Here is a 23,439-nt window from a genome sequence, read left to right as displayed (position 1 = left end):
TTTTGCAATACTGGTCAGTTCAAATGAATTCTCTTCGTATGGCTGTGCAGTCTTTTGTAATACCACATGACTCCATGTGCAACAATAGCCTAATTCTCGGAAGGACACAACACTTGAGCTAATCCTTATGTCTATCTGAGTATCTAAAAGCCATTAAAAGTGTTAAAACTTTGAATGACTTATTTTACTTACCTGGCATACAAATTTCTTGAATTTCACTTCATTTAGTTAACATACAGATTTTTTATTTGCAGATTTCTCAAACAAATTACTTAGAACCATACAAAAATATTGTTTTTAAAAATGTCAATTGAATCAAGTATTTTATTTTAGCTTTATTTTATATTTTCTGCAGACCCAATTTAAGCTGTAATGTCCAGGAAACCGAAGTATGATGAAAAGATTGTATTATACAGTTGCACTTGGACGTGACAGGATGCAAAAGCCACAGTATTTTTGTGTGGAAAAATTCTTGTGAACCGAAGTATGAAGCCATCAAAACTGAAAGAGCACCTCACATCTATACATCTTGAAAAAGTATCTAAGATGTATTTTTTTCATGTGAGAAAAGAGGGCCACTCCTAAAATTGTATTTGCCATTTCATAAAAACTTTTTCTTGAAGCATCCTATAAAGTTGCTTTCAAGATTATCGAAGGAAAGAAGCACCCACTATTGGAGAGACTTTTGTAAAGCCATGTACATTGGAAATGGTCAAGCCAGTTTGTGGGCTGGAACAGAGGAAAAAACTGAAAGCTGATCCCTTATCAAATAATGTGATACATTCCAGAATAGTTGATATTTCTTTTAATGTTTTGAAGCAGGTCATTGAGGAATTAGCTGTCATAGTCTGGTCCGTGAAGTCCGTATTCCGGATCACGGTCCTGTCCATTGACCCTTGCTCCAAGTTTTCCTATTTACCCTGTTTCTGTCCTTGTTGAGCTAATTGAGGCAGCTGATGCTCGTTGGGGCGGGCTGCAGAAATACCTCCAGAGACCAGGGTGTGGTTGCTAGATGGTTCTTGTCCTTACTCCTTGTATCCCTTCCCCTGCCTTCTGTTTCCTCGCCTGAAGCCCTGCCTTGACTTGCCAGTAACTCTCGCCTCGCCTGAAGTTCTTGTCTTGCCTTGCTTTGCCTGTAGCCTTGCCTTGTCTTGCTGTCTGGTCCTGGAGCCACCCTGTACCTAGCTCCCTTTCTGTCCCTTGCCTCTGCCCAGGTAAGCCAGGCCGTCTTGCCGTTACATGGGGTTGGTTCTGTCCCTTCCTGTCCCTTGCTTCTGTCAGGTGGTGATCCGTGCCCTGCCCAGGAGGAGCCTGCCTCGCCTTGCCTCAAGTCTCCAGCCTCCGGCCTCGCCTCAAGTCTCCGGCCTCCAGCCAACAGCTTCACCTCCAGCCTCCGGCCTCGCCTCAAGTCTCCGGCCTCCAGCCTCGCCTCAAGTCTCTGGCCTCCAGCCTCCAGCTTCGCCTCAGGTCTCCGGCCTCCAGCCTCGCCTCAAGTCTCCGGCCTCTGGCCTCAGGTCTCCGGCCACCGGCCTCGCCTCAAGTCTCCGGTCTCCGGCCTCAGGTCTCCGGCCTCTGGCCTCGGGCCTCGCCTCAGGTCTCCGGCCTCCGGCCTCCCCTCAAGTCTCCGGCCTCCAGCCAACAGCTTCACCTCCAGCCTCCGGCCTCGCCTCAAGTATCCGGCCTCCAGCCTCCAGCCTCGCCTCAAGTCTCTGGCCTCCAGCCTCCAGCTTCGCCTCAGGACTCCGGCCTCCAGCCTCGCCTCAAGTCTCCGGCCTCTGGCCTCCAGCTTCGCCTCAGGTCTCCGGCCTCCGGCCACCAGCCTCGCCTCAGGTCTCCGGCCTCCGGCCACCATCCTCGCCTCAGGTCTCCGGCCTCCGGCCACCGGCCTCACCTCAGGTCTCCGGCCACCGGACTCGCCTCAGGTCTCCGGCCACCGGCCACCGGCCTCGCCTCAGGTCTCCAGCCTCCGGCCTCAGGTCTCCGGCCTCGGGCCTCGCCTCTGGCCTCCGGCCTCGGGCCTCGGCTCAGGTCTCCGGCCTCGGGCCTCGCCTCAGGCCTCCGGCCTCCGGCCTCGGGCCTCGCCTCAGGTCTCCGGCCTCCGGCCTCGGGCCTCGCCTCAGGTCTCCGGCCACCGGCCTCGCCTCAGGTCTCCGGCCTCAGGTCTCCGGTCTCAGGCCTCGCCTCTGGCCTCCGGCCTCGGGCCTCGCCTCTGGCCTCCGGCCTCGGGCCTCGCCTCAGGTCTCCGGCCTCCGGCCTCAAGTCTCCGGCCTCATGTCTCCGGCCTCCGGCCACCGGCCTCACCTCAGGTCTCCGGCCTCCGGCCACCGGCCTCGCCTCAGGTCTCCGGCCTCCGGCCACCGGCCTCGCCTCAGGTCTCCGGCCTCCGGCCTCCGGCCTTGCCTCAAGTCTCCGGCCTCCGGCCACCGGCTCACCTCAAGTCTCCGGCCTCCGGCGTCGCCTCAAGTCTCCGGCCTCCGGCATCGCCTCAGGTCACCAGCCTCAGGTCTCAGGCCTCTGGCCTCTGGCCTTAGGTCTCCGGCCTCCGGCATCGTCTCAGGTCTCCGGCCTCGCCTCGGGTCTCCGGCCTCTGGCCTCGCCTCGGGTCTCCGGCCTCGGGCCTGGCCTCGGGTCTCCGGCCTCGGGCCTGGCCTCAAGTCTCTGGCCTCCAGCCTCCAGCTTCGCCTCAGGACTCCGGCCTCCAGCCTCGCCTCAAGTCTCCGGCCTCTGGCCTCCAGCTTCGCCTCAGGTCTCCGGCCTCAGGTCTCCGGCCTCCGGCCACCAGCCTCGCCTCAGGTCTCCGGCCTCCGGCCACCATCCTCGCCTCAGGTCTCCGGCCTCCGGCCACCGGCCTCACCTCAGGTCTCCGGCCACCGGACTCGCCTCAGGTCTCCGGCCACCGGCCACCGGCCTCGCCTCAGGTCTCCAGCCTCCGGCCTCAGGTCTCCGGCCTCGGGCCTCGCCTCTGGCCTCCGGCCTCGGGCCTCGGCTCAGGTCTCCGGCCTCGGGCCTCGCCTCAGGCCTCCGGCCTCCGGCCTCGGGCCTCGCCTCAGGTCTCCGGCCTCCGGCCTCGGGCCTCGCCTCAGGTCTCCGGCCACCGGCCTCGCCTCAGGTCTCCGGCCTCAGGTCTCCGGTCTCAGGCCTCGCCTCTGGCCTCCGGCCTCGGGCCTCGCCTCTGGCCTCCGGCCTCGGGCCTCGCCTCAGGTCTCCGGCCTCCGGCCTCAAGTCTCCGGCCTCATGTCTCCGGCCTCCGGCCACCGGCCTCACCTCAGGTCTCCGGCCTCCGGCCACCGGCCTCGCCTCAGGTCTCCGGCCTCCGGCCACCGGCCTCGCCTCAGGTCTCCGGCCTCCGGCCTCCGGCCTTGCCTCAAGTCTCCGGCCTCCGGCCACCGGCTCACCTCAAGTCTCCGGCCTCCGGCGTCGCCTCAAGTCTCCGGCCTCCGGCATCGCCTCAGGTCACCAGCCTCAGGTCTCAGGCCTCTGGCCTCTGGCCTTAGGTCTCCGGCCTCCGGCATCGTCTCAGGTCTCCGGCCTCGCCTCGGGTCTCCGGCCTCGGGCCTGGCCTCAGGTCTCCGGCCTCTGGCCTGGCCTCAAGTCTCCGGCCTCCGGCCTCCAGCTTCGCCTCAAGTCTCCGGCCTCGCCTCAGGTCTCTGGCCTCCGGCCTCACCTCAGGACACCGGCCTCAGGTCTCCGGCCTCAGGTGTCCGGCCTCTGGCCTCTGGTCTCCGGTCTCCGGCCTCGGGCCTCGCCTCAGGTCTCCGGCCTCTGGTCTCAGGTCTCCAGCCTCTGGCCTCAGGGCTGCAACCTTTGGCCTCTGGCCTCAGGTCTCCAGCCTCTGGTCACAGGTCTCCGGCCTCTGGCATCAGGTCTCCGGCCTCTGGCCTCAGGTCTCCAGTCTCCGGTCTCTAGCCTCAGGTCTCCGGCCTCCGGCCTCGCCTCGGGCCTCCGGCCTCGGGCCTCGCCTCTGGCCTCCGGCCTCGGGCCTCGCCTCAGGTCTCCGGCCTCCGGCCTCAAGTCTCCGGCCTCATGTCTCCGGCCTCCGGCCACCGGCCTCACCTCAGGTCTCCGGCCTCCGGCCACCGGCCTCGCCTCAGGTCTCCGGCCTCCGGCCTCCGGCCTTGCCTCAAGTCTCCGGCCTCCGGCCACCGGCTCGCCTCAAGTCTCCGGCCTCCGGCGTCGCCTCAAGTCTCCGGCCTCCGGCATCGCCTCAGGTCACCAGCCTCAGGTCTCAGGCCTCTGGCCTCTGGCCTTAGGTCTCCGGTCTCCGGCATCGTCTCAGGTCTCCGGCCTCGCCTCGGGTCTCCGGCCTCTGGCCTCGCCTCGGGTCTCCGGCCTCGGGCCTGGCCTCGGGTCTCCGGCCTCGGGCATGGCCTCAGGTCTCCGGCCTCTGGCCTGGCCTCAAGTCTCCGGCCTCCGGCCTCCAGCTTCGCCTCAAGTCTCCGGCCTCGCCTCAGGTCTCTGGCCTCCGGCCTCACCTCAGGACACCGGCCTCAGGTCTCCGGCCTCAGGTCTCCGGCCTCTGGCCTCTGGTCTCCGGTCTCCGGCCTCGGGCCTCGCCTCAGGTCTCCGGCCTCGGGCCTCGCCTCAGGTCTCCGGCCTCTGGTCTCAGGTCTCCAGCCTCTGGCCTCAGGGCTGCAACCTTTGGCCTCTGGCCTCAGGTCTCCAGCCTCTGGTCACAGGTCTCCGGCCTCTGGCATCAGGTCTCCGGCCTCTGGCCTCAGGTCTCCAGTCTCCGGTCTCTAGCCTCAGGTCTCCGGCCTCCAGCTTCGCCTCAGGACTCCGGCCTCCAGCCTCGCCTCAAGTCTCCGGCCTCTGGCCTCCAGCTTCGCCTCAGGTCTCCGGCCTCAGGTCTCCGGCCTCCGGCCACCAGCCTCGCCTCAGGTCTCCGGCCTCCGGCCACCATCCTCGCCTCAGGTCTCCGGCCTCCGGCCACCGGCCTCACCTCAGGTCTCCGGCCACCGGACTCGCCTCAGGTCTCCGGCCACCGGCCACCGGCCTCGCCTCAGGTCTCCAGCCTCCGGCCTCAGGTCTCCGGCCTCGGGCCTCACCTCTGGCCTCCGGCCTCGGGCCTCGGCTCAGGTCTCCGGCCTCGGGCCTCGCCTCAGGCCTCCGGCCTCCGGCCTCGGGCCTCGCCTCAGGTCTCCGGCCTCCGGCCTCGGGCCTCGCCTCAGGTCTCCGGCCACCGGCCTCGCCTCAGGTCTCCGGCCTCAGGTCTCCGGTCTCAGGCCTCGCCTCTGGCCTCCGGCCTCGGGCCTCGCCTCTGGCCTCCGGCCTCGGGCCTCGCCTCAGGTCTCCGGCCTCCGGCCTCAAGTCTCCGGCCTCATGTCTCCGGCCTCCGGCCACCGGCCTCACCTCAGGTCTCCGGCCTCCGGCCACCGGCCTCGCCTCAGGTCTCCGGCCTCCGGCCACCGGCCTCGCCTCAGGTCTCCGGCCTCCGGCCTCCGGCCTTGCCTCAAGTCTCCGGCCTCCGGCCACCGGCTCACCTCAAGTCTCCGGCCTCCGGCGTCGCCTCAAGTCTCCGGCCTCCGGCATCGCCTCAGGTCACCAGCCTCAGGTCTCAGGCCTCTGGCCTCTGGCCTTAGGTCTCCGGCCTCCGGCATCGTCTCAGGTCTCCGGCCTCGCCTCGGGTCTCCGGCCTCTGGCCTCGCCTCGGGTCTCCGGCCTCGGGCCTGGCCTCGGGTCTCCGGCCTCGGGCCTGGCCTCAGGTCTCCGGCCTCTGGCCTGGCCTCAAGTCTCCGGCCTCCGGCCTCCAGCTTCGCCTCAAGTCTCCGGCCTCGCCTCAGGTCTCTGGCCTCCGGCCTCACCTCAGGACACCGGCCTCAGGTCTCCGGCCTCAGGTGTCCGGCCTCTGGCCTCTGGTCTCCGGTCTCCGGCCTCGGGCCTCGCCTCAGGTCTCCGGCCTCTGGTCTCAGGTCTCCAGCCTCTGGCCTCAGGGCTGCAACCTTTGGCCTCTGGCCTCAGGTCTCCAGCCTCTGGTCACAGGTCTCCGGCCTCTGGCATCAGGTCTCCGGCCTCTGGCCTCAGGTCTCCAGTCTCCGGTCTCTAGCCTCAGGTCTCCGGCCTCCGGCCTCGCCTCGGGCCTCCGGCCTCGGGCCTCGCCTCTGGCCTCCGGCCTCGGGCCTCGCCTCAGGTCTCCGGCCTCCGGCCTCAAGTCTCCGGCCTCATGTCTCCGGCCTCCGGCCACCGGCCTCACCTCAGGTCTCCGGCCTCCGGCCACCGGCCTCGCCTCAGGTCTCCGGCCTCCGGCCTCCGGCCTTGCCTCAAGTCTCCGGCCTCCGGCCACCGGCTCGCCTCAAGTCTCCGGCCTCCGGCGTCGCCTCAAGTCTCCGGCCTCCGGCATCGCCTCAGGTCACCAGCCTCAGGTCTCAGGCCTCTGGCCTCTGGCCTTAGGTCTCCGGTCTCCGGCATCGTCTCAGGTCTCCGGCCTCGCCTCGGGTCTCCGGCCTCTGGCCTCGCCTCGGGTCTCCGGCCTCGGGCCTGGCCTCGGGTCTCCGGCCTCGGGCATGGCCTCAGGTCTCCGGCCTCTGGCCTGGCCTCAAGTCTCCGGCCTCCGGCCTCCAGCTTCGCCTCAAGTCTCCGGCCTCGCCTCAGGTCTCTGGCCTCCGGCCTCACCTCAGGACACCGGCCTCAGGTCTCCGGCCTCAGGTCTCCGGCCTCTGGCCTCTGGTCTCCGGTCTCCGGCCTCGGGCCTCGCCTCAGGTCTCCGGCCTCGGGCCTCGCCTCAGGTCTCCGGCCTCTGGTCTCAGGTCTCCAGCCTCTGGCCTCAGGGCTGCAACCTTTGGCCTCTGGCCTCAGGTCTCCAGCCTCTGGTCACAGGTCTCCGGCCTCTGGCATCAGGTCTCCGGCCTCTGGCCTCAGGTCTCCAGTCTCCGGTCTCCAGCCTCAGGTCTCCGGCCTCCGGCCTCGCCTCGGGCCTCCGGCCTCCGGCATCGCCTCGGGTCTCCGGCCTCGGGCCTCGCCTCAAGTCTCCAGCCTCGGGCCTCACCTCAGATCTCCGGCCTCCGGCATCGCCTCAAGTCTCCGGCCTCAGGTCTCCGGCCTCTGGCCTCACCTCGGGTCTCCGGCCTCTGGCATCGCATCGGGTCTCTGGCCTCAGGTCTCCGGCCTCGCCTCAGGTCTCAGGTCTCCGGCCTTGGGCCTCGCCTCAGGTCTCCGGCTTCGGGCCTCGCCTCAGGTCTCCGGCTTCGGGCCTCGCCTCAGGTCTCCGGCCTCTGGCTTCAGGTCTCCGGTCTCGCCTCAAGTCTCCGGCCTCCGGCCACCAGCCTCACCTCAAGACTCCTGCCTCCAGCCTCCAGCTTCGCCTCGGGTCTCAGGTCTCCGAACTCGCCTCAGGCCTCCGGCCTTGCCTCAAGTCTCAGGTCTCCGGCCTTTGGCCTCTGGCATCGCCTCAGGGCTCCGGCCTCTGGCCTCAGGCCTCAGGTCTCCGGCCTCTGGCCTCAGGTCTCCGGCCTCTGGCCTCAGGCCTCAGGTCTCCAGCCTCTGGACTCAGGTCTCAGGCCTCTGGAATCTGGCCTCTGGCCTCAGGCCTCAGGTCTCCAGCCTGTGGACTCAGGTCTCAGGCCTCTGGAATCTGGCCTCTGGCCTCTGGCCTCAGGTCTCTGGCCTCAAGTCTCTAACCTCAGGTCTCCGGCCTCTGGCGTCAGGTCTCTGGCCTCAGGCCTCCGGCCTCGCCTCAGGTCTCCGGCCTCGCCTCAAGTCTCCAGCCTCCAGCCTCCAGCCATGCCTCAAGTCTCTGGCCTCAGGTCTCTGGCCTCGCCTCAGGTCTCCGGCCTCGCCTCAGGTCTCCGGCCTCCGGCCTCAAGTCTCCGGCCTCATGTCTCCGGCCTCCGGCCACCGGCCTCACCTCAGGTCTCCGGCCTCCGGCCACCGGCCTCGCCTCAGGTCTCCGGCCTCCGGCCTCCGGCCTTGCCTCAAGTCTCCGGCCTCGGACCTCGCCTCGGGTCTCCGGCCTCGGACCTCGCCTCGGGTCTCCGGCCTCTGGCCTCAGGTCTCCGGCCTCTGGCCTCTGGCATCGCCTCAGGTCTCCGGCCTCCGGCCTCGCCTCAAGTCTCCGTCCTCCGGCCACTGGCCTCGCCTCAAGTCTCCGGCCTCTGACCTTGCCTCAAGTCTCCTTCCTCCGGCCTCCAGCTTCGCCTCAAGTCTCCGGCCTCGCCTCAGGTCACCGGACTCAGGTCTCTGGCCTCTGGCCTCTGGCCTCTGGTCTCCGGTCTCCGGCCTCGGGCCTCAGGTCTGCAACCTCTGGCCTCTGGCATCAGGTCTGCGGCCTCTGGCCTCAGGTCTCCAGTCTCCGGTCTCTAGCCTCAGGTCTCCGGCATCGGACCTCGCCTCGGGTCTCCGGCCTCGGACCTCGCCTCGGGTCTCTGGCCTCGGACCTCGCCTCGGGTCTCCGGCCTCGGACCTCGCCTCGGGTCTCCGGCCTCTGGCCCCGCCTCGGGTCTCCGGCCTCCGGCCACCGGCTCGCCTCAAGTCTCCGGCCTCCGGCGTCGCCTCAAATCTCCGGTCTCCGGCATCGCCTCAGGTCACCAGCCTCAGGTCTCAGGCCTCTGGCCTCTGGCCTCAGGTCTCTGGCCTCCGGCATCGCCTCGGGTTTCTGGCCTGGCCTCAGGTCTCCGGCTTCCGGCATCGCCTCAGGTCTCCGGCCTCGCCTCAGGTTTCCGACCTCAGGTCTCCGGCCTCCGGCCTCGCCTCGGGTCTCCGGCCTCTGGCATCGCCTCGGGTCTCCGGCCTGGTCTCAGGTCTCCGGCCTCAGGCCTGGCCTCAGATCTCCGGCCTCAGGCCTGGTCTCAGGTCCCAGGCCTCAGTTCACCGGCCTCGGGCCTGGCCTCAGGTCTCCAGCCTCGGGCCTGGCCTCAGGTATCCGGCCTCTGGCCTTGCCTCAAGTCTCCGGCCTCCAGCTTCGCCTCAAGTCTCCCGCCTCGCTTCAGGTCACCGGCCTCAGGTCTCCGGCCTCTGGCCTCTGGCCTCTTGTCTCCGGTCTCCGGCCTCGGGCCTTGCCTCAGGTCTCTGGCCTCTGGTCTCAGGTCTCCAGCCTCTGGTCTCAGGTCTGCAACCTCTGGCCTCTGGCATCAGGTCTCCGGCCTCTGGCCTCAGGTCTCCAGTCTCTGGCCTCGGACCTCGCCTCGGGTCTCCGGCCTCGGACCTCAGGTCTCCGGCCTCCGGCCTCGCCTCAGGTCTCCGGCCTCTGGCCTCTGGCCTCTGATCTCCGGCCTCCGGCCACCGGCTCGCCTCAAGTCTCCGGCCTCCGGCGTCGCCTCAAGTCTCCGGCCTCCGGCATCGCCTCAGGTCACCAGCCTCAGGTCTCCGGCCTCAGGCCTGGTCTCAGGTCCCCGGCCTCAGTTCACCGGCCTCGGGCCTGGCCTCAGGTCTTCAGCCTCGGGCCTGGCCTCAGGTCTCCGGCCTCTGGCCTTGCCTCAAGTCTCCGGCCTCCAGCTTCGCCTCAAGTCTCCCGCCTCGCCTCAGGTCACCGGCCTCAGGTCTCCGGCCTCTGGCTTCTGGCCTCTTGTCTCCGGTCTCCGGCCTCGGGCCTCGCCTCAGGTCTCCGGCCTCTGGTCTCAGGTCTCCAGCCTCTGGCCTCAGGTCTGCAACCTCTGGCCTCTGGCATCAGGTCTCCGGCCTCTGGCCTCAGGTCTCCAGTCTCCGGCCTCGGACCTCGCCTCGGGTCTCCAGCCTCGGACCTCGCCTCGGGTCTCCGGCCTCGGACCTCGCCTCGGGTCTCCGGCCTCGGACCTCGCCTCGGGTCTCCGGGCTCTGGCCTCAGGTCTCCGGCCTCCGGCCTCGCCTCAGGTCTCCGGCCTCTGGCCTCTGGCATCGCCTCAGGTCTCCAGCCTCTGGCCTCTGGCATCGCCTCAGGTCTCTGGTCTCTGGCCTCCGGCGTCGCCTCAAGTCTCCGGCCTCCGGCCTTGCCTCAGGTCACCCGCCTCAGGTCTCAGACCACTGGCCTCAGGTCTCCGGCCTCTAGCATCGCCTCAGGTCTCCGGCCTCCGGCCTCACCTCACGTCTCCGGCCTCGCCTCAGCGGCCTCTGGCCTCGCCTCGGGTCTCCGGCCTCTGGCTTCGCCTCGGGTCTCCGGCCTCTGGCATTGCCTCGGGTCTACGGCCTGGTCTCAGGTCACCGGCCTCAGGCCTGGCCTCAGGTCTCCGGCCTCAGGTCACCGGCCTCGGGCCTGGCCTCAGGTCTCCAGCCTCGGGCCTGGCCTCAGGTCTCGGGCCTCTGGCCTTGCCTCAAGTCTCCGGCCTCCGGCCTCCAGCTTCGCCTCAAGTCTCCGGCCTCTGGCCTTGCCTCAAGTCTCCTTCCTCCGGCCTCCAGCTTCGCCTCAAGTCTCCGGCCTCGCCTCAGGTCACCGGACTCAGGTCTCTGGCCTCTGGTCTCCCGTCTCCGGCCTCGGGCCTCAGGTCTGCAACCTCTGGCCTCTGGCATCAGGTCTGCGGCCTCTGGCTTCAGGTCTCCAGTCTCCGGTCTCTAGCCTCAGGTCTCCGGCCTCGGGTCTCCGGCCTCGGACCTTGCATCGGGTCTCCGGCCTCGGACCTCGCCTCGGGTCTCCGGCCTCGGACCTCGCCTCGGGTCTCCGGCCTCTGGCCCCGCCTCGGGTCTCCAGCCTCTGGCCCCACCTCGGGTCTCCGGCCTCCGGCGTCGCCTCTGGTCTCCGGCCTCCGGCCACCGGCTCGCCTCAAGTCTCCGGCCTCCGGCATCGCCTCAGGTCACCAGCCTCAGGTCTCAGGCCTCTGGCCTCTGGCCTCAGTTCTCCGGCCTCCGGCATCGCCTCAGGTCTCCGGCCTCCGGCCTCGCCTCACATCTCCGGCCTCGCCTCAGTTTTCCGACCTCAGGTCTCCGGCCTCTGGCCTCGCCTCAGGTCTCCGGCCTCTGGCCTCGCCTCGGGTCTCCGGCCTCTGGCCTCGCCTCGGGTCTCCGGCCTCTGGCATCGCCTCGGGTCTCCGGCCTGGTCTCAGGTCTCCGGCCTCAGGCCTGGCCTCAGGCCTGGCCTCAGGTCTCCGGCCTCAGGCCTGGCCTCAGGTCTCCGGCCTCAGGCCTGGTCTCAGTTCCCTGGCCTCAGTTCACCGGCCTCGGGCCTGGCCTCAGGTCTCCAGCCTCGGGCCTGGCCTCAGGTCTCCGGCCTCTGGCCTTGCCTCAAGTCTCCGGCCTCCAGCTTCGCCTCAAGTCTCCCGCCTCGCCTCAGGTCACCGGCCTCGGGTCTCCGGCCTCGGACCTCGCCTCGGGTCTCCGGCCTCTGGCCTCAGGTCTCCGGCCTCCGGCCTCGCCTCAGGTCTCCGGCCTCTGGCCTCTGGCATCGCCTCAGGTCTCCGGCCTCCGGCCTCGCCTCAGGTCTCTGGTCTCTGGCCTCCGGCGTCGCCTCAAGTCTCCGGCCTCCGGCCTCAGGCCTCGACTCAATTCTCCGTCCACCGGCCACTAGCCTCGCCTCAAGTCTCCGGCCTCCGGCCTCGCCTCAGGTCACCCGCCTCAGGTCTCGGACCACTGGCCTCAGGTCTCCGCCCTCTAGCATCGCCTCAGGTCTCCGGCCTCCGGCATCGCCTCAGGTCTCCGGCCTCCGGCCTCGCCTCAGGTCTCCGGCCTCAGGTCTCCGGCCTCTGGCCTCGCCTCGGGTCTCCGGCCTCTGGCTTCGCCTTGGGTCTCCGGCCTCTGGCCTTGCCTCAAGTCTCCGGCCTCAGGTCTCTGGCCTCTGGCCTCTGGCCTCTGGTCTCCGGCCACCGGCATCGCCTCAAGTCTCCGGCCTCCGGCCTCCAGCTTCGCCTCAAGTCTCCGGCCTCGCCTCAGGTCTCTGGCCTCCGGCCTCACCTCAGGACACCGGCCTCAGGTCTCCGGCCTCAGGTCTCCGGTCTCTGGCCTCTGGTCTCCGGTCTCCGGCCTCGGGCCTTGCCTCAGGTCTCCGGCCTTGGGCCTCGTCTCAGTACACCGGCCTCAGGTCTCCGCTCTCTGGCCTCTGGTCTCCGGTCTCCGGCCTCGGGCCTTGCCTCAGGTCTCCGGCCTCGGGCCTCGTCTCAGGACACCGGCCTCAGGTCTCCGGCCTCAGGTCTCCGGTCTCTGGCCTCTGGTCTCCGGTCTCCGGCCTCGGGCCTCACCTCAGGTCACCGGCCTCAGGTCTCCGGCCTCTGGCCTCTTGTCTCCGGTCTCCGGCCTCGGGCCTCACCTCAGGTCACCGGCCTCAGGTCTCCGGCCTCTGGCCTCTTGTCTCCGGTCTCCGGCCTCGGGCCTCGCCTCAGGTCTCCGACCTCTGGTCTCAGGTCTCCAGCCTCTGGCCTCAGGTCTGCAACCTCTGGCCTCTGGCATCAGGTCTCCGGCCTCTGGCCTCAGGTCTCCAGTCTCCGGCCTCGGACCTCGCCTCGGGTCTCCGGCCTCGGACCTCGCCTCGGGTCTCCGGCCTCAGATCTCGCCTCGGGTCTCCGGCCTCTGGCCTCAGGTCTCCGGCCTCCGGCCTCACCTCAGGTCTCCGGCCTCTGGCCTCGCCTTGGGTCTCCGGCCTCTGGCATCGCCTCGGGTCTCCGGCCTGGTCTCAGTTCTCCAGCCTCAGGGTTGGCCTCAGGTCTCCGGCCTCAGGCCTGGTCTCAGGTCTCCGGCCTCAGGTCACCGGCCTCGGGCCTGGCCTCAGGTCTCCGGCCTCTGGCCTGGCCTCAAGTCTCCGGCCTCGCCTCAGGTCTCTGGCCTCCGGCCTCGCCTCAGGACACCGGCCTCAGGTCTCCAGCCTCAGGTCTCCGGTCTCTGGCCTCTGGTCTCCGGTCTCCGGCCTCGGGCCTCGCTTCAGGTCTCCGGCCTCGGGCCTCATCTCAGGACACCGGCCTCAGGTCTCCGGTCTCTGGCCTCTGGTCTCCGGTCTCCGGCCTCCGGCCTCCGGCCTCGCCTCAGGTCTCCGGCCTCTGGCCTCGCCTCGGGTCTCCGGCCTCTGGCTTCGCCTTGGGTCTCCGGCCTCTGGCCTTGCCTCAAGTCTCCGGCCTCAGGTCTCTGGCCTCTGGCCTCTGGCCTCTGGTCTCCGGCCACCGGCATCGCCTCAAGTCTCCGGCCTCCGGCCTCCAGCTTCGCCTCAAGTCTCCGGCCTCGCCTCAGGTCTCTGGCCTCCGGCCTCACCTCAGGACACCGGCCTCAGGTCTCCGGCCTCAGGTCTCCGGTCTCTGGCCTCTGGTCTCCGGTCTCCAGCCTCGGGCCTTGCCTCAGGTCTCCGGCCTTGGGCCTCGTCTCAGTACACCGGCCTCAGGTCTCCGGCCTCAGGTCTCCGCTCTCTGGCCTCTGGTCTCCGGTCTCCGGCCTCGGGCCTTGCCTCAGGTCTCCGGCCTCGGGCCTCGTCTCAGGACACCGGCCTCAGGTCTCCGGCCTCAGGTCTCCGGTCTCTGGCCTCTGGTCTCCGGTCTCCGGCCTCGGGCCTCACCTCAGGTCACCGGCCTCAGGTCTCCGGCCTCTGGCCTCTTGTCTCCGGTCTCCGGCCTCGGGCCTCGCCTCAGGTCTCCGACCTCTGGTCTCAGGTCTCCAGCCTCTGGCCTCAGGTCTGCAACCTCTGGCCTCTGGCATCAGGTCTCCGGCCTCTGGCCTCAGGTCTCCAGTCTCCGGCCTCGGACCTCGCCTCGGGTCTCCGGCCTCGGACCTCGCCTCGGGTCTCCGGCCTCAGATCTCGCCTCGGGTCTCCGGCCTCTGGCCTCAGGTCTCCGGCCTCCGGCCTCACCTCAGGTCTCCGGCCTCTGGCCTCGCCTTGGGTCTCCGGCCTCTGGCATCGCCTCGGGTCTCCGGCCTGGTCTCAGTTCTCCAGCCTCAGGGTTGGCCTCAGGTCTCCGGCCTCAGGCCTGGTCTCAGGTCTCCGGCCTCAGGTCACCGGCCTCGGGCCTGGCCTCAGGTCTCCGGCCTCTGGCCTGGCCTCAAGTCTCCGGCCTCGCCTCAGGTCTCTGGCCTCCGGCCTCGCCTCAGGACACCGGCCTCAGGTCTCCAGCCTCAGGTCTCCGGTCTCTGGCCTCTGGTCTCCGGTCTCCGGCCTCGGGCCTCGCTTCAGGTCTCTGGCCTCGGGCCTCATCTCAGGACACCGGCCTCAGGTCTCCGGTCTCTGGCCTCTGGTCTCTGGTCTCCGGCCTCCGGCCTCGGGCCTCGCCTCAGGTCACCGGCCACAGGTCTCCGGCCTCTGGTCTCAGGTCTCCAGTCTCTGGTCTCAGGTCTGCAACCTCTGGCCTCTGGCATCAGGTCTCCGGCCTCTGGCCTCAAGTCTCCAGTGTCCGGCCTCGGACCTCGCCTCGGGTCTCCGGCCTCAGACCTCGCCTCGGGTCTCCGGCCTCTGGCCTCAGGTCTCCGGCCTCCGGCCTCGCCTCAGGTCTCCCGCCTCTGGCCTCTGGCATCGCCCCAGGTCTCCGGCCTCCGGCCTCACCTCAGGTCTCTGGTCTCTGGCCTCCGGCGTCGCCTCAAGTCTCCGGCCTCCGGCCTCCGGCATCGCCTCAGGTCTCCGGCCTCCGGCCTCGCCTCACGTCTCCGCCCTCGCCTCAGGTCTCCGGTCTCAGGTCTCCGGCCTCTGGCCTCGCCTCGGGTCTCCGGCCTCTGGCATCGCCTCGGGTCTCCGGCCTGGTCTCAGGTCTCTGTCCTCAGGCCTGGCCTCAGGACTCCGTCCTCAGGCCTGGCCTCAGGACTCCGGCCTCAGGCCTGGCCTCAGGTCTCCGGCCTCAGGTCACCGGCCTCGGGCCTGGCCTCAGGTCTCCAGCCTCGGACCTGGCCTCAGGTCTCCGGCCTCCGGCCTCCAGCGTCGCCTCAAGTCTCCAGCCTCTGGCCTCTGGCCTCTGGTCTCCGGTCTCCAGCCTCGGGCCTCAGGTCTGCAACCTCTGGCCTTTGGCATCAGGTCTGCGGCCTCTGGCCTCAGGTCTCCAGTCTCCGGTCTCTAGCCTCAGGTCTCCGGCCTCGGACCTCGCCTCGGGTCTCCGGCCTCCGGCCTCGCCTCAGGTTTCCGGCGTCAGGTCTCCGGCCTCTGGCCTCGCCTCGGGTCTCCGGCCTGTGGCCTCGCCTCGGGACTCCGGCCTCTGGCATCGCCTCGGGTCTCCGGCCTGTTCTCGGGTCTCCGGCCTGGTCTCAGGTCTCCGGCCTCAGGTCTCCGGCCTCAGGCCTGGTCTCAGGTCCCCGGCCTCGGGCCTGGCCTCAGGTCTCCAGCCTCGGGCCTGGCCTCAGGTCTCCGGCCTCGGGCCTGGCCTCAGGTCTCCGGCCTCTGGCCTGGCCTCAAGTCTCCGGCCTCCGGCCTCCAGCTTCGCCTCAAGTCTCCGGCCTCGCCTCAGGTCTCTGGCTTCCGGCCTCGGGTCTCCGGCCTCTGGCATCGCCTCGGGTTTCCGGCCTGGTCTCAGGTCTCCGGCCTCAGGCCTGGCCTCAGGTCTCCGGCCTCGGGCCTGGCCTCAGGTCTCCGGCTTCGGGCCTGGCCTCAGGTCTCCGGCCTCTGGCCTGGCCTCAAGTCTCCGGCCTCCAGCCTCCAGCTTCGCCTCAAGTCTCCGGCCTCGCCTCAGGTCTCTGGCTTCCGGCCTCCAGCCTCCAGCTTCGCCTCAAGTCTCCGGCCTCGCCTCAGGTCTCTGGCTTCCGGCCTCGCCTCAGGTCTCTGGCCTCTGGCCTCGCCTCAGGACACCGGCCTCAGGTCTCCGGGCTCTGGCATCAGGTCTCCGGCCTCCAGCTTCTGGCCTTGGGTCTCCGGCCTCAAGTCTCTGGCCTCAGGTTTCCAGCCTCTGGCCTCTGGCCTCAGGTCTCTGGGATCAAGTCTCTGGCCTCAGGCCTCATGTCTCCGGCCTCGCCTCAAGTCTCCGGCCTCCGGCCTCCGGCCACTGGCCTCGCCTCAAGTCTCCGGCCTCCGGCCTTGCCTCAGGTCTCTGGCCTCCGGCGTCGCCTCAAGTCTCCAGTCTCCGGCATCGCCTCAGGTCACCTGCCTCAGGTCTCAGGCCACTGGCCTCAGGTCTCCGGTCTCTAGCATCGCCTCAGGTCTCCGGCCTCCGGCATCGCCTCAGGTCTCCGGCCTCCGGCCTCGCCTCAGGTTTCCGGCGTCAGGTCTCCGGCCTCTGGCCTCGCCTCGGGTCTCCGGCCTGTGGCCTCGCCTCGGGACTCCGGCCTCTGGCATCGCCTCGGGTCTCCGGCCTGTTCTCGGGTCTCCGGCCTGGTCTCAGGTCTCCGGCCTCAGGTCTCCGGCCTCAGGCCTGGTCTCAGGTCCCCGGCCTCAGTTCACCGGCCTCGGGCCTGGCCTCAGGTCTCCAGCCTCGGGCCTGGCCTCAGGTCTCCAGCCTCTGGCCTTGCCTCAAGTCTCCGGCCTCCAGCTTCGCCTCAAGTCTCCGGCCTCGCCTCAGGTCTCCGGCCTCTGGCCTCTGGCCTCTTGTCTCCAGTCTCCGGCCTCGGGCCTCGCCTCAGGTCACCGGCCTCAGGTCTCCGGCCTCTGGCCTCTGGCCTCTTGTCTCCGGTCTCCGGCCTCGGGCCTCGCCTCAGGTCTCCGGCCTCTGGTCTCAGGTCTCCAGCCTCTGGCCTCAGGTCTGCAACCTCTGGTCTCTGGTCTCAGGTCTCCAGCCTCTGGCCTCAGGTCTGCAACCTCTGGCCTCTGGCATCAGGTCTCCAGCCTCTGGCCTCAGGTCTCCAGTCTCCGGCCTCGGACCTCGCCTCGGGTCTCCGGCCTCGGACCTCGCCTCGGGTCTCCGGCCTCTGGCCTCGCCTCGGGTCTCCGACCTCTGGCCTCAGGTCTCCAGTCTCCGGTCTCCAGCTTCGCCTCAAGTCTCTGGCCTCAAGTATCCAGCCTCTTGTCTCAGGTCTCCAGCCTCTGTCCTCTGGCCTCTGGCCTCAGGTTTCCAGTCTCCGGTCTCCAGCTTCGCCTCAAGTCTCCTGCCTCTGGCCACAGGCCTCGCCTCAAGTCTCCGGCCTCCGGCCACCAGCCTCACCTCAAGTCTCCGGCCTCCAGCCTCCAGCTTTGCCTCAGGTCTCTGGCCCCAGGTCTCCAGCCGCTGGCCTCTGGCCTCAGGTCTCCGGCCTCAGGTCTCCGGCCTCTGGCCTCGCCTCGGGTCTCCGAACTCTGGCATCACCTCGGGTCTCCGGCCTATGGCATTGCCTCGGGTCTCCGGCCTCTGGCCTCAGGTCTCCGGCCTCTGGCCTCGCCTCGGGTCTCCGGACTCTGGCATTGCCTCGGGTCTCCGGCCTCGGACCTCGCCTCGGGTCTCCGGCCTCTGGCCTCGCCTCGGGTCTCCGGCCTCTGGCCTCAGGTCTCCGGCCTCTGGCCTCGCCTCAGGTCTCTGGTCTCTGGCCTCCAGCGTCGCCTCAGGTCTCCGGCCTCCGACCTCGCCTCACGTCTCCGGCCTCGCCTCAGGTCTCCGGCCTCCGACCTCGCCTCACGTCTCCGGCCTCGCCTCAGGTCTCTGGCCTCTGGCCTCACCTCGGGTCTCCGGCCTGGTCTCAGGTCTCCGGCCTCAGGCTTGGCCTCAGGTCTCCGGCCTCAGGCCTGGCCTCAGGTCTCCGGCCTCAGGTCACCAGCCTTGGGCCTGGCCTCAGGTCTCCAGCCTCGGGCCTGGCCACAGGTCTCTGGCCTCTGGCCTTGCCTCAAGTCTCCGGCCTCCGGCCTCCAGCTTCGCCTCAAGTCTCCGGCCTCACCTCAGGTCAACGGCCTCAGGTCTCCGGCCTCTGGCCTCTGGCCTCTTGTCTCCGGTCTCCGGCCTCGGGCCTCGCCTCAGGTCACCGGCCTCAGGTCTCCGGCCTCTGGCCTCTGGCCTCTTGTCTCCGTTCTCCGGCCTCGGGCCTCGCCTCAGGTCTCCGGCCTCTGGTCTCAGGTCTCCAGCCTCTGGCCTCAGGTCTGCAACCTCTGGTCTCTGGTCTCAGGTCTCCAGCCTCTGGCCTCAGGTCTGCAACCTCTGGCCTCTGGCATCAGGTCTCCGGCCTCTGGCCTCAGGTCTCCAGTCTCCGGCCTCGGACCTCGCCTCGGGTCTCCGGCCTCGGACCTCGCCTCGGGTCTCCGGCCTCTGGCCTCGCCTCGGGTCTCCGGCCTCTGGCCTCAGGTCTCCGGCCTCGCCTCAGGTCTCCGGCCTCTGGCCTCGCCTCAGGTCTCTGGTCTCTGGCCTCTAGCATCGCCTCAGGTCTCCGGCCTCCGGCATCGCCTCAGGTCTTCGGCCTCCGACCTCGCCTCACGTCTCCGGCCTCGCCTCAGGTCTCCGGCCTCAGGTCTCCGGCCTCTGGCCTCGCCTCGGGTCTCCGGCCTCTGGCCTCGCCTCGGGATCCGGCCTCTGGCATCGCCTCGGGTCTCCGGCCTGGTCTCAGGTCTCCGGCTTCAGATCTCCGGCCTCAGGTCTGGTCTCAGGTCCCCGGCCTCAGTTCACCGGCCTCGGGCCTGGCCTCAGGTCTCCAGCCTCGGGCCTGGCCTCAGGTCTCCAGCCTCTGGCCTTGCCTCAAGTCTCCGGCCTCGCCTCAGGTCACCGGCCTCAGGTCTCCGGCCTCTTGCCTCTGGCCTCTTGTCTCCGGTCTCCGGCCTCGGGCCTCGCCTCAGGTCACCGGCCTCAGGTCTCCAGCCTCTGGCCTCTGGCCTCTTGCCTCCAGTCTCCGGCCTCGGGCCTCGCCTCAGGTCTCCGGCCTCTGGTCTCAGGTCTCCAGCCTCTGGCCTCAGGTCTGCAACCTCTGGCCTCTGGTCTCAGGTCTCCAGCCTCTGGCCTCAGGTCTGCAACCTCTGGCCTCTGGTCTCAGGTCTCCAGCCTCTGGCCTCAGGTCTCCGGCCTCAGGTCTATGGCCTCTGGCCTCGCCTCGGGTCTCCGGACTCTGGCATCGCCTCGGTTCTCCGGCCTCTGGCATCGCCTCGGGTCTCCGGCCTCTGGTCTCAGGTCTCCGGCCTCAGGTCTCCGGCCTCTGGCCTCGCCTCGGGTCTCCAGACTCTGGCATCGCCTCGGGTCTCCGGCCTCTGGCATCGCTCGGGTCTCCGACCTCTGGCCTCGCCTCAGGTCTCCAGCCTCAGGTCTCCGGCCTCTGGCCTCTGGCATCGCCTCAGGTCTCCGGCCTCTGGCCTCAGGCCTCAGGTCTCCAGCCTCTGGACTCAGGTCTCCGGCCTCTGGAATCTGGCCTCTGGCCTCTGGCCTCTGGCCTCGCCTCAGGTCTCCAGTCTCCGGTCTCCAGTTTCGCCTCAAGTCTCTGTCCTCAGGTCTCTGGCCTCAAGTCTTTAACCTCAGGTCTCCGGCCTCCAGCCTCCAGCTTCGCCTCAGGCCTCAGGTCTCCAGCTTCGCCTCAAGTCACCGGCCTCCGGCCTCCAGCTTCGCCTCAAGTCTCCGGCCTCCGGCCTCCAGCTTCGCCTCAAGTCTCTGGCCTCAGGTCTCCGGCCTCAGGTCTGTGGCCTCAAGTCTCTGGCCTCAGGTCTCTGGCCTCACCTCAGGTCTCCGGCCTTGCATCAGGTCTCCAACCTCGGGTCTCGCCACAGGTCTCCGGCCTCGCCTCCAGTATCCGGCCTCAAGCCACCGGCCTCGCCTCAGGTCTCCGGCCTCGCCTCAGGTCTCTGGCCTCTGGCCTCAGGTCTCCAGCCGCTGGAATCTGGCCTCCGGCCTCTGGCCTCAGGTCTCCAGTCTCCGGTCTCCAGCTTCACCTCAAGTCTCTGGCCTCAGGTCTCTGGCCTCAAGTCTCTAACCTCAGGTCTCCGGCCTCCAGCCTCCAGCTTCGCCTCAGGCCTCAGGTCTCCGGCCTCGCCTCAAGTCTCAGGTCTCCGGCCTCCGGCCTCGCCTCAAGTCTCCGGCCACCGGCCACCGGCCTTGCCTCAAGTCTCCGGCCTCCGGCCACCAGCCTCGCCTCAAGTCTCCGGCCTCCAGCCTCCAGCTTCGCCTCAGGTCTCAGGTCTCCGGCCTCGCCTCAGGTCTCAGGTCTCTGGCCCCAGGTCACCAGCCTCTGGCTTCTAGCCTCAGGTCTCTGGCCTCTGGCCTCACCTCGGGTCTCCGGACTCTGGCATTGCCTCGGGTCTCCAGCCTCTGGCATCGCCTCGGGTCTCCGGCCTCTGGTCTCAGGTCTCCGGCCTCTGGCCTCGCCTCGGGTCTCCAGACTCGGGCATCGCCTCGGGTCTCCGGCCTCTGGCATCGTTCGGGTCTCCGGCCTCTGGCCTCAGGTCTCCGGCCTCCGGCCTCGCCTCAGGTCTCCAGCCTCAGGTCTCCGGCCTCTGGCCTCTGGCATCGCCTCGGGTCTCCGGCCTCTGGCCTCAGGCCTCAGGTCTCCAGCCTCTGGACTCAGGTCTCCGGCCTCTGGAATCTGGCCTCTGACCTCCGGCCTCAGGTCTCCAGTCTCCGGTCTCCAGTTTCGCCTCAATTCTCTGTCCTCAGGTCTCTGGCCTCAAGCCTTTAACCTCAGGTCTCCGGCCTCCAGCCTCCAGCTTCGCCTCAGGCCTCTGGCCTCCAGCTTCGCCTCAGGCCTCAGGTCTCCAGCTTCGCCTCAAGTATCCGGCCTCAGGTCTCTGGCCTCAAGTCTCTGGCCTCAGGTCTCTGGTCTCACCTCAGGACTCCGGCCTCTAGCCTCCGGCCTCGCCTCAGGTCTCCAACCTCGGGTCTCGCCACAGGTCTCTGGCCTCGCCTCAAGTATCCGGCCTCCAGACACCAGCCTCGCCTCAAGTCTCCGGCCTCTGGCATCTGGCCTCAGGTATCCAGCCTCCGGCCTCTGGCTTCAGGTCTCCGGCATCAGGTCTCCGGCCTCTGGCCTCGCCTCGGGTATCTGGACTCTGGCATCGCCTCAGGTCTCCGGCCTCTGGCATCGCTCGGGTCTCCGGCCTCTGGCCTCGCCTCAGGTCTCCGGCCTCTGGCCTCTGGCATCGCCTGACGTCTCCGGCCACAGGCCTCAGGTCTCCGGTCTCTGGCCTCAGGTCTACAGCCTCAGGAATCTGGCCTCCGGCCTCTGGCCTCAGGTCTCCAGTCTCCGGTCTCCAGCTTCGCCTCAAGTCTCTGGCCTCAAGTATCCAGCCTCTTGTCTCAGGTCTCCAGCCTCTGTCCTCTGGCCTCTGGCCTCAGGTTTCCAGTCTCCGGTCTCCAGCTTCGCCTCAAGTCTCCTGCCTCTGGCCACAGGCCTCGCCTCAAGTCTCCGGCCTCCGGCCACCAGCCTCACCTCAAGTCTCCGGCCTCCAGCCTCCAGCTTTGCCTCAGGTCTCTGGCCCCAGGTCTCCAGCCGCTGGCCTCTGGCCTCAGGTCTCCGGCCTCAGGTCTCCGGCCTCTGGCCTCGCCTCGGGTCTCCGAACTCTGGCATCACCTCGGGTCTCCGGCCTATGGCATTGCCTCGGGTCTCCGGCCTCTGGCCTCAGGTCTCCGGCCTCTGGCCTCGCCTCGGGTCTCCGGACTCTGGCATTGCCTCGGGTCTCCGGCCTCGGACCTCGCCTCGGGTCTCCGGCCTCTGGCCTCGCCTCGGGTCTCCGGCCTCTGGCCTCAGGTCTCCGGCCTCTGGCCTCGCCTCAGGTCTCTGGTCTCTGGCCTCCAGCGTCGCCTCAGGTCTCCGGCCTCCGACCTCGCCTCACGTCTCCGGCCTCGCCTCAGGTCTCCGGCCTCCGACCTCGCCTCACGTCTCCGGCCTCGCCTCAGGTCTCTGGCCTCTGGCCTCACCTCGGGTCTCCGGCCTGGTCTCAGGTCTCCGGCCTCAGGCTTGGCCTCAGGTCTCCGGCCTCAGGCCTGGCCTCAGGTCTCCGGCCTCAGGTCACCAGCCTTGGGCCTGGCCTCAGGTCTCCAGCCTCGGGCCTGGCCACAGGTCTCTGGCCTCTGGCCTTGCCTCAAGTCTCCGGCCTCCAGCCTCCAGCTTCGCCTCAAGTCTCCGGCCTCACCTCAGGTCAACGGCCTCAGGTCTCCGGCCTCTGGCCTCTGGCCTCTTGTCTCCGGTCTCCGGCCTCGGGCCTCGCCTCAGGTCACCGGCCTCAGGTCTCCGGCCTCTGGCCTCTGGCCTCTTGTCTCCGTTCTCCGGCCTCGGGCCTCGCCTCAGGTCTCCGGCCTCTGGTCTCAGGTCTCCAGCCTCTGGCCTCAGGTCTGCAACCTCTGGTCTCTGGTCTCAGGTCTCCAGCCTCTGGCCTCAGGTCTGCAACCTCTGGCCTCTGGCATCAGGTCTCCGGCCTCTGGCCTCAGGTCTCCAGTCTCCGGCCTCGGACCTCGCCTCGGGTCTCCGGCCTCGGACCTCGCCTCGGGTCTCCGGCCTCTGGCCTCGCCTCGGGTCTCCGGCCTCTGGCCTCAGGTCTCCGGCCTCGCCTCAGGTCTCCGGCCTCTGGCCTCGCCTCAGGTCTCTGGTCTCTGGCCTCTAGCATCGCCTCAGGTCTCCGGCCTCTGGCCTCAGGCCTCAGGTCTCCAGCCTCTGGACTCAGGTCTCCGGCCTCTGGAATCTGGCCTCTGGCCTCTGGCCTCTGGCCTCGCCTCAGGTCTCCAGTCTCCGGTCTCCAGTTTCGCCTCAAGTCTCTGTCCTCAGGTCTCTGGCCTCAAGTCTTTAACCTCAGGTCTCCGGCCTCCAGCCTCCAGCTTCGCCTCAGGCCTCAGGTCTCCAGCTTCGCCTCAAGTCACCGGCCTCCGGCCTCCAGCTTCGCCTCAAGTCTCCGGCCTCCGGCCTCCAGCTTCGCCTCAAGTCTCTGGCCTCAGGTCTCCGGCCTCAGGTCTGTGGCCTCAAGTCTCTGGCCTCAGGTCTCTGGCCTCACCTCAGGTCTCCGGCCTTGCCTCAGGTCTCCAACCTCGGGTCTCGCCACAGGTCTCCGGCCTCGCCTCCAGTATCCGGCCTCAAGCCACCGGCCTCGCCTCAGGTCTCCGGCCTCGCCTCAGGTCTCTGGCCTCTGGCCTCAGGTCTCCAGCCGCTGGAATCTGGCCTCCGGCCTCTGGCCTCAGGTCTCCAGTCTCCGGTCTCCAGCTTCACCTCAAGTCTCTGGCCTCAGGTCTCTGGCCTCAAGTCTCTAACCTCAGGTCTCCGGCCTCCAGCCTCCAGCTTCGCCTCAGGCCTCAGGTCTCCGGCCTCGCCTCAAGTCTCAGGTCTCCGGCCTCCGGCCTCGCCTCAAGTCTCCGGCCACCGGCCACCGGCCTTGCCTCAAGTCTCCGGCCTCCGGCCACCAGCCTCGCCTCAAGTCTCCGGCCTCCAGCCTCCAGCTTCGCCTCAGGTCTCAGGTCTCCGGCCTCGCCTCAGGTCTCAGGTCTCTGGCCCCAGGTCACCAGCCTCTGGCTTCTAGCCTCAGGTCTCCGGCCTCTGGCCTCACCTCGGGTCTCCGGACTCTGGCATTGCCTCGGGTCTCCGGCCTCTGGCATCGCCTCGGGTCTCCGGCCTCTGGTCTCAGGTCTCCGGCCTCTGGCCTCGCCTCGGGTCTCCAGACTCGGGCATCGCCTCGGGTCTCCGGCCTCTGGCATCGTTCGGGTCTCCGGCCTCTGGCCTCAGGTCTCCGGCCTCCGGCCTCGCCTCAGGTCTCCAGCCTCAGGTCTCCGGCCTCTGGCCTCTGGCATCGCCTCGGGTCTCCGGCCTCTGGCCTCAGGCCTCAGGTCTCCAGCCTCTGGACTCAGGTCTCCGGCCTCTGGAATCTGG

The 23,439-nt window shown here is 68.6% G+C and overlaps 1 protein-coding gene across 1 annotated transcript in view; it reads left to right on the top strand.

Moving 5' to 3' along the window:
- Positions 1-372: 372 nt before the first annotated feature.
- Positions 373-23,439, top strand: part of LOC134342653 (uncharacterized) — a 49,688-nt gene continuing 26,621 nt past the window's right edge. Inside the window, exons 1-3 of the mRNA XM_063041078.1 lie at positions 373-405; positions 11,821-12,076; positions 13,141-13,388. Of these exons, the coding sequence (XP_062897148.1) occupies positions 373-405; positions 11,821-12,076; positions 13,141-13,388 (537 nt within the window). The remainder of the gene's footprint in view (positions 406-11,820; positions 12,077-13,140; positions 13,389-23,439) is intronic.

The sequence above is a fragment of the Mobula hypostoma genome, chromosome 1, assembly GCF_963921235.1.
Source record: "Mobula hypostoma chromosome 1, sMobHyp1.1, whole genome shotgun sequence".
In the NCBI taxonomy this organism is placed as follows: domain Eukaryota; kingdom Metazoa; phylum Chordata; class Chondrichthyes; order Myliobatiformes; family Myliobatidae; genus Mobula; species Mobula hypostoma.
Note: the sequence above shows the minus strand (reverse complement) of the source record. Positions and strands in the feature narration are given on the sequence as shown.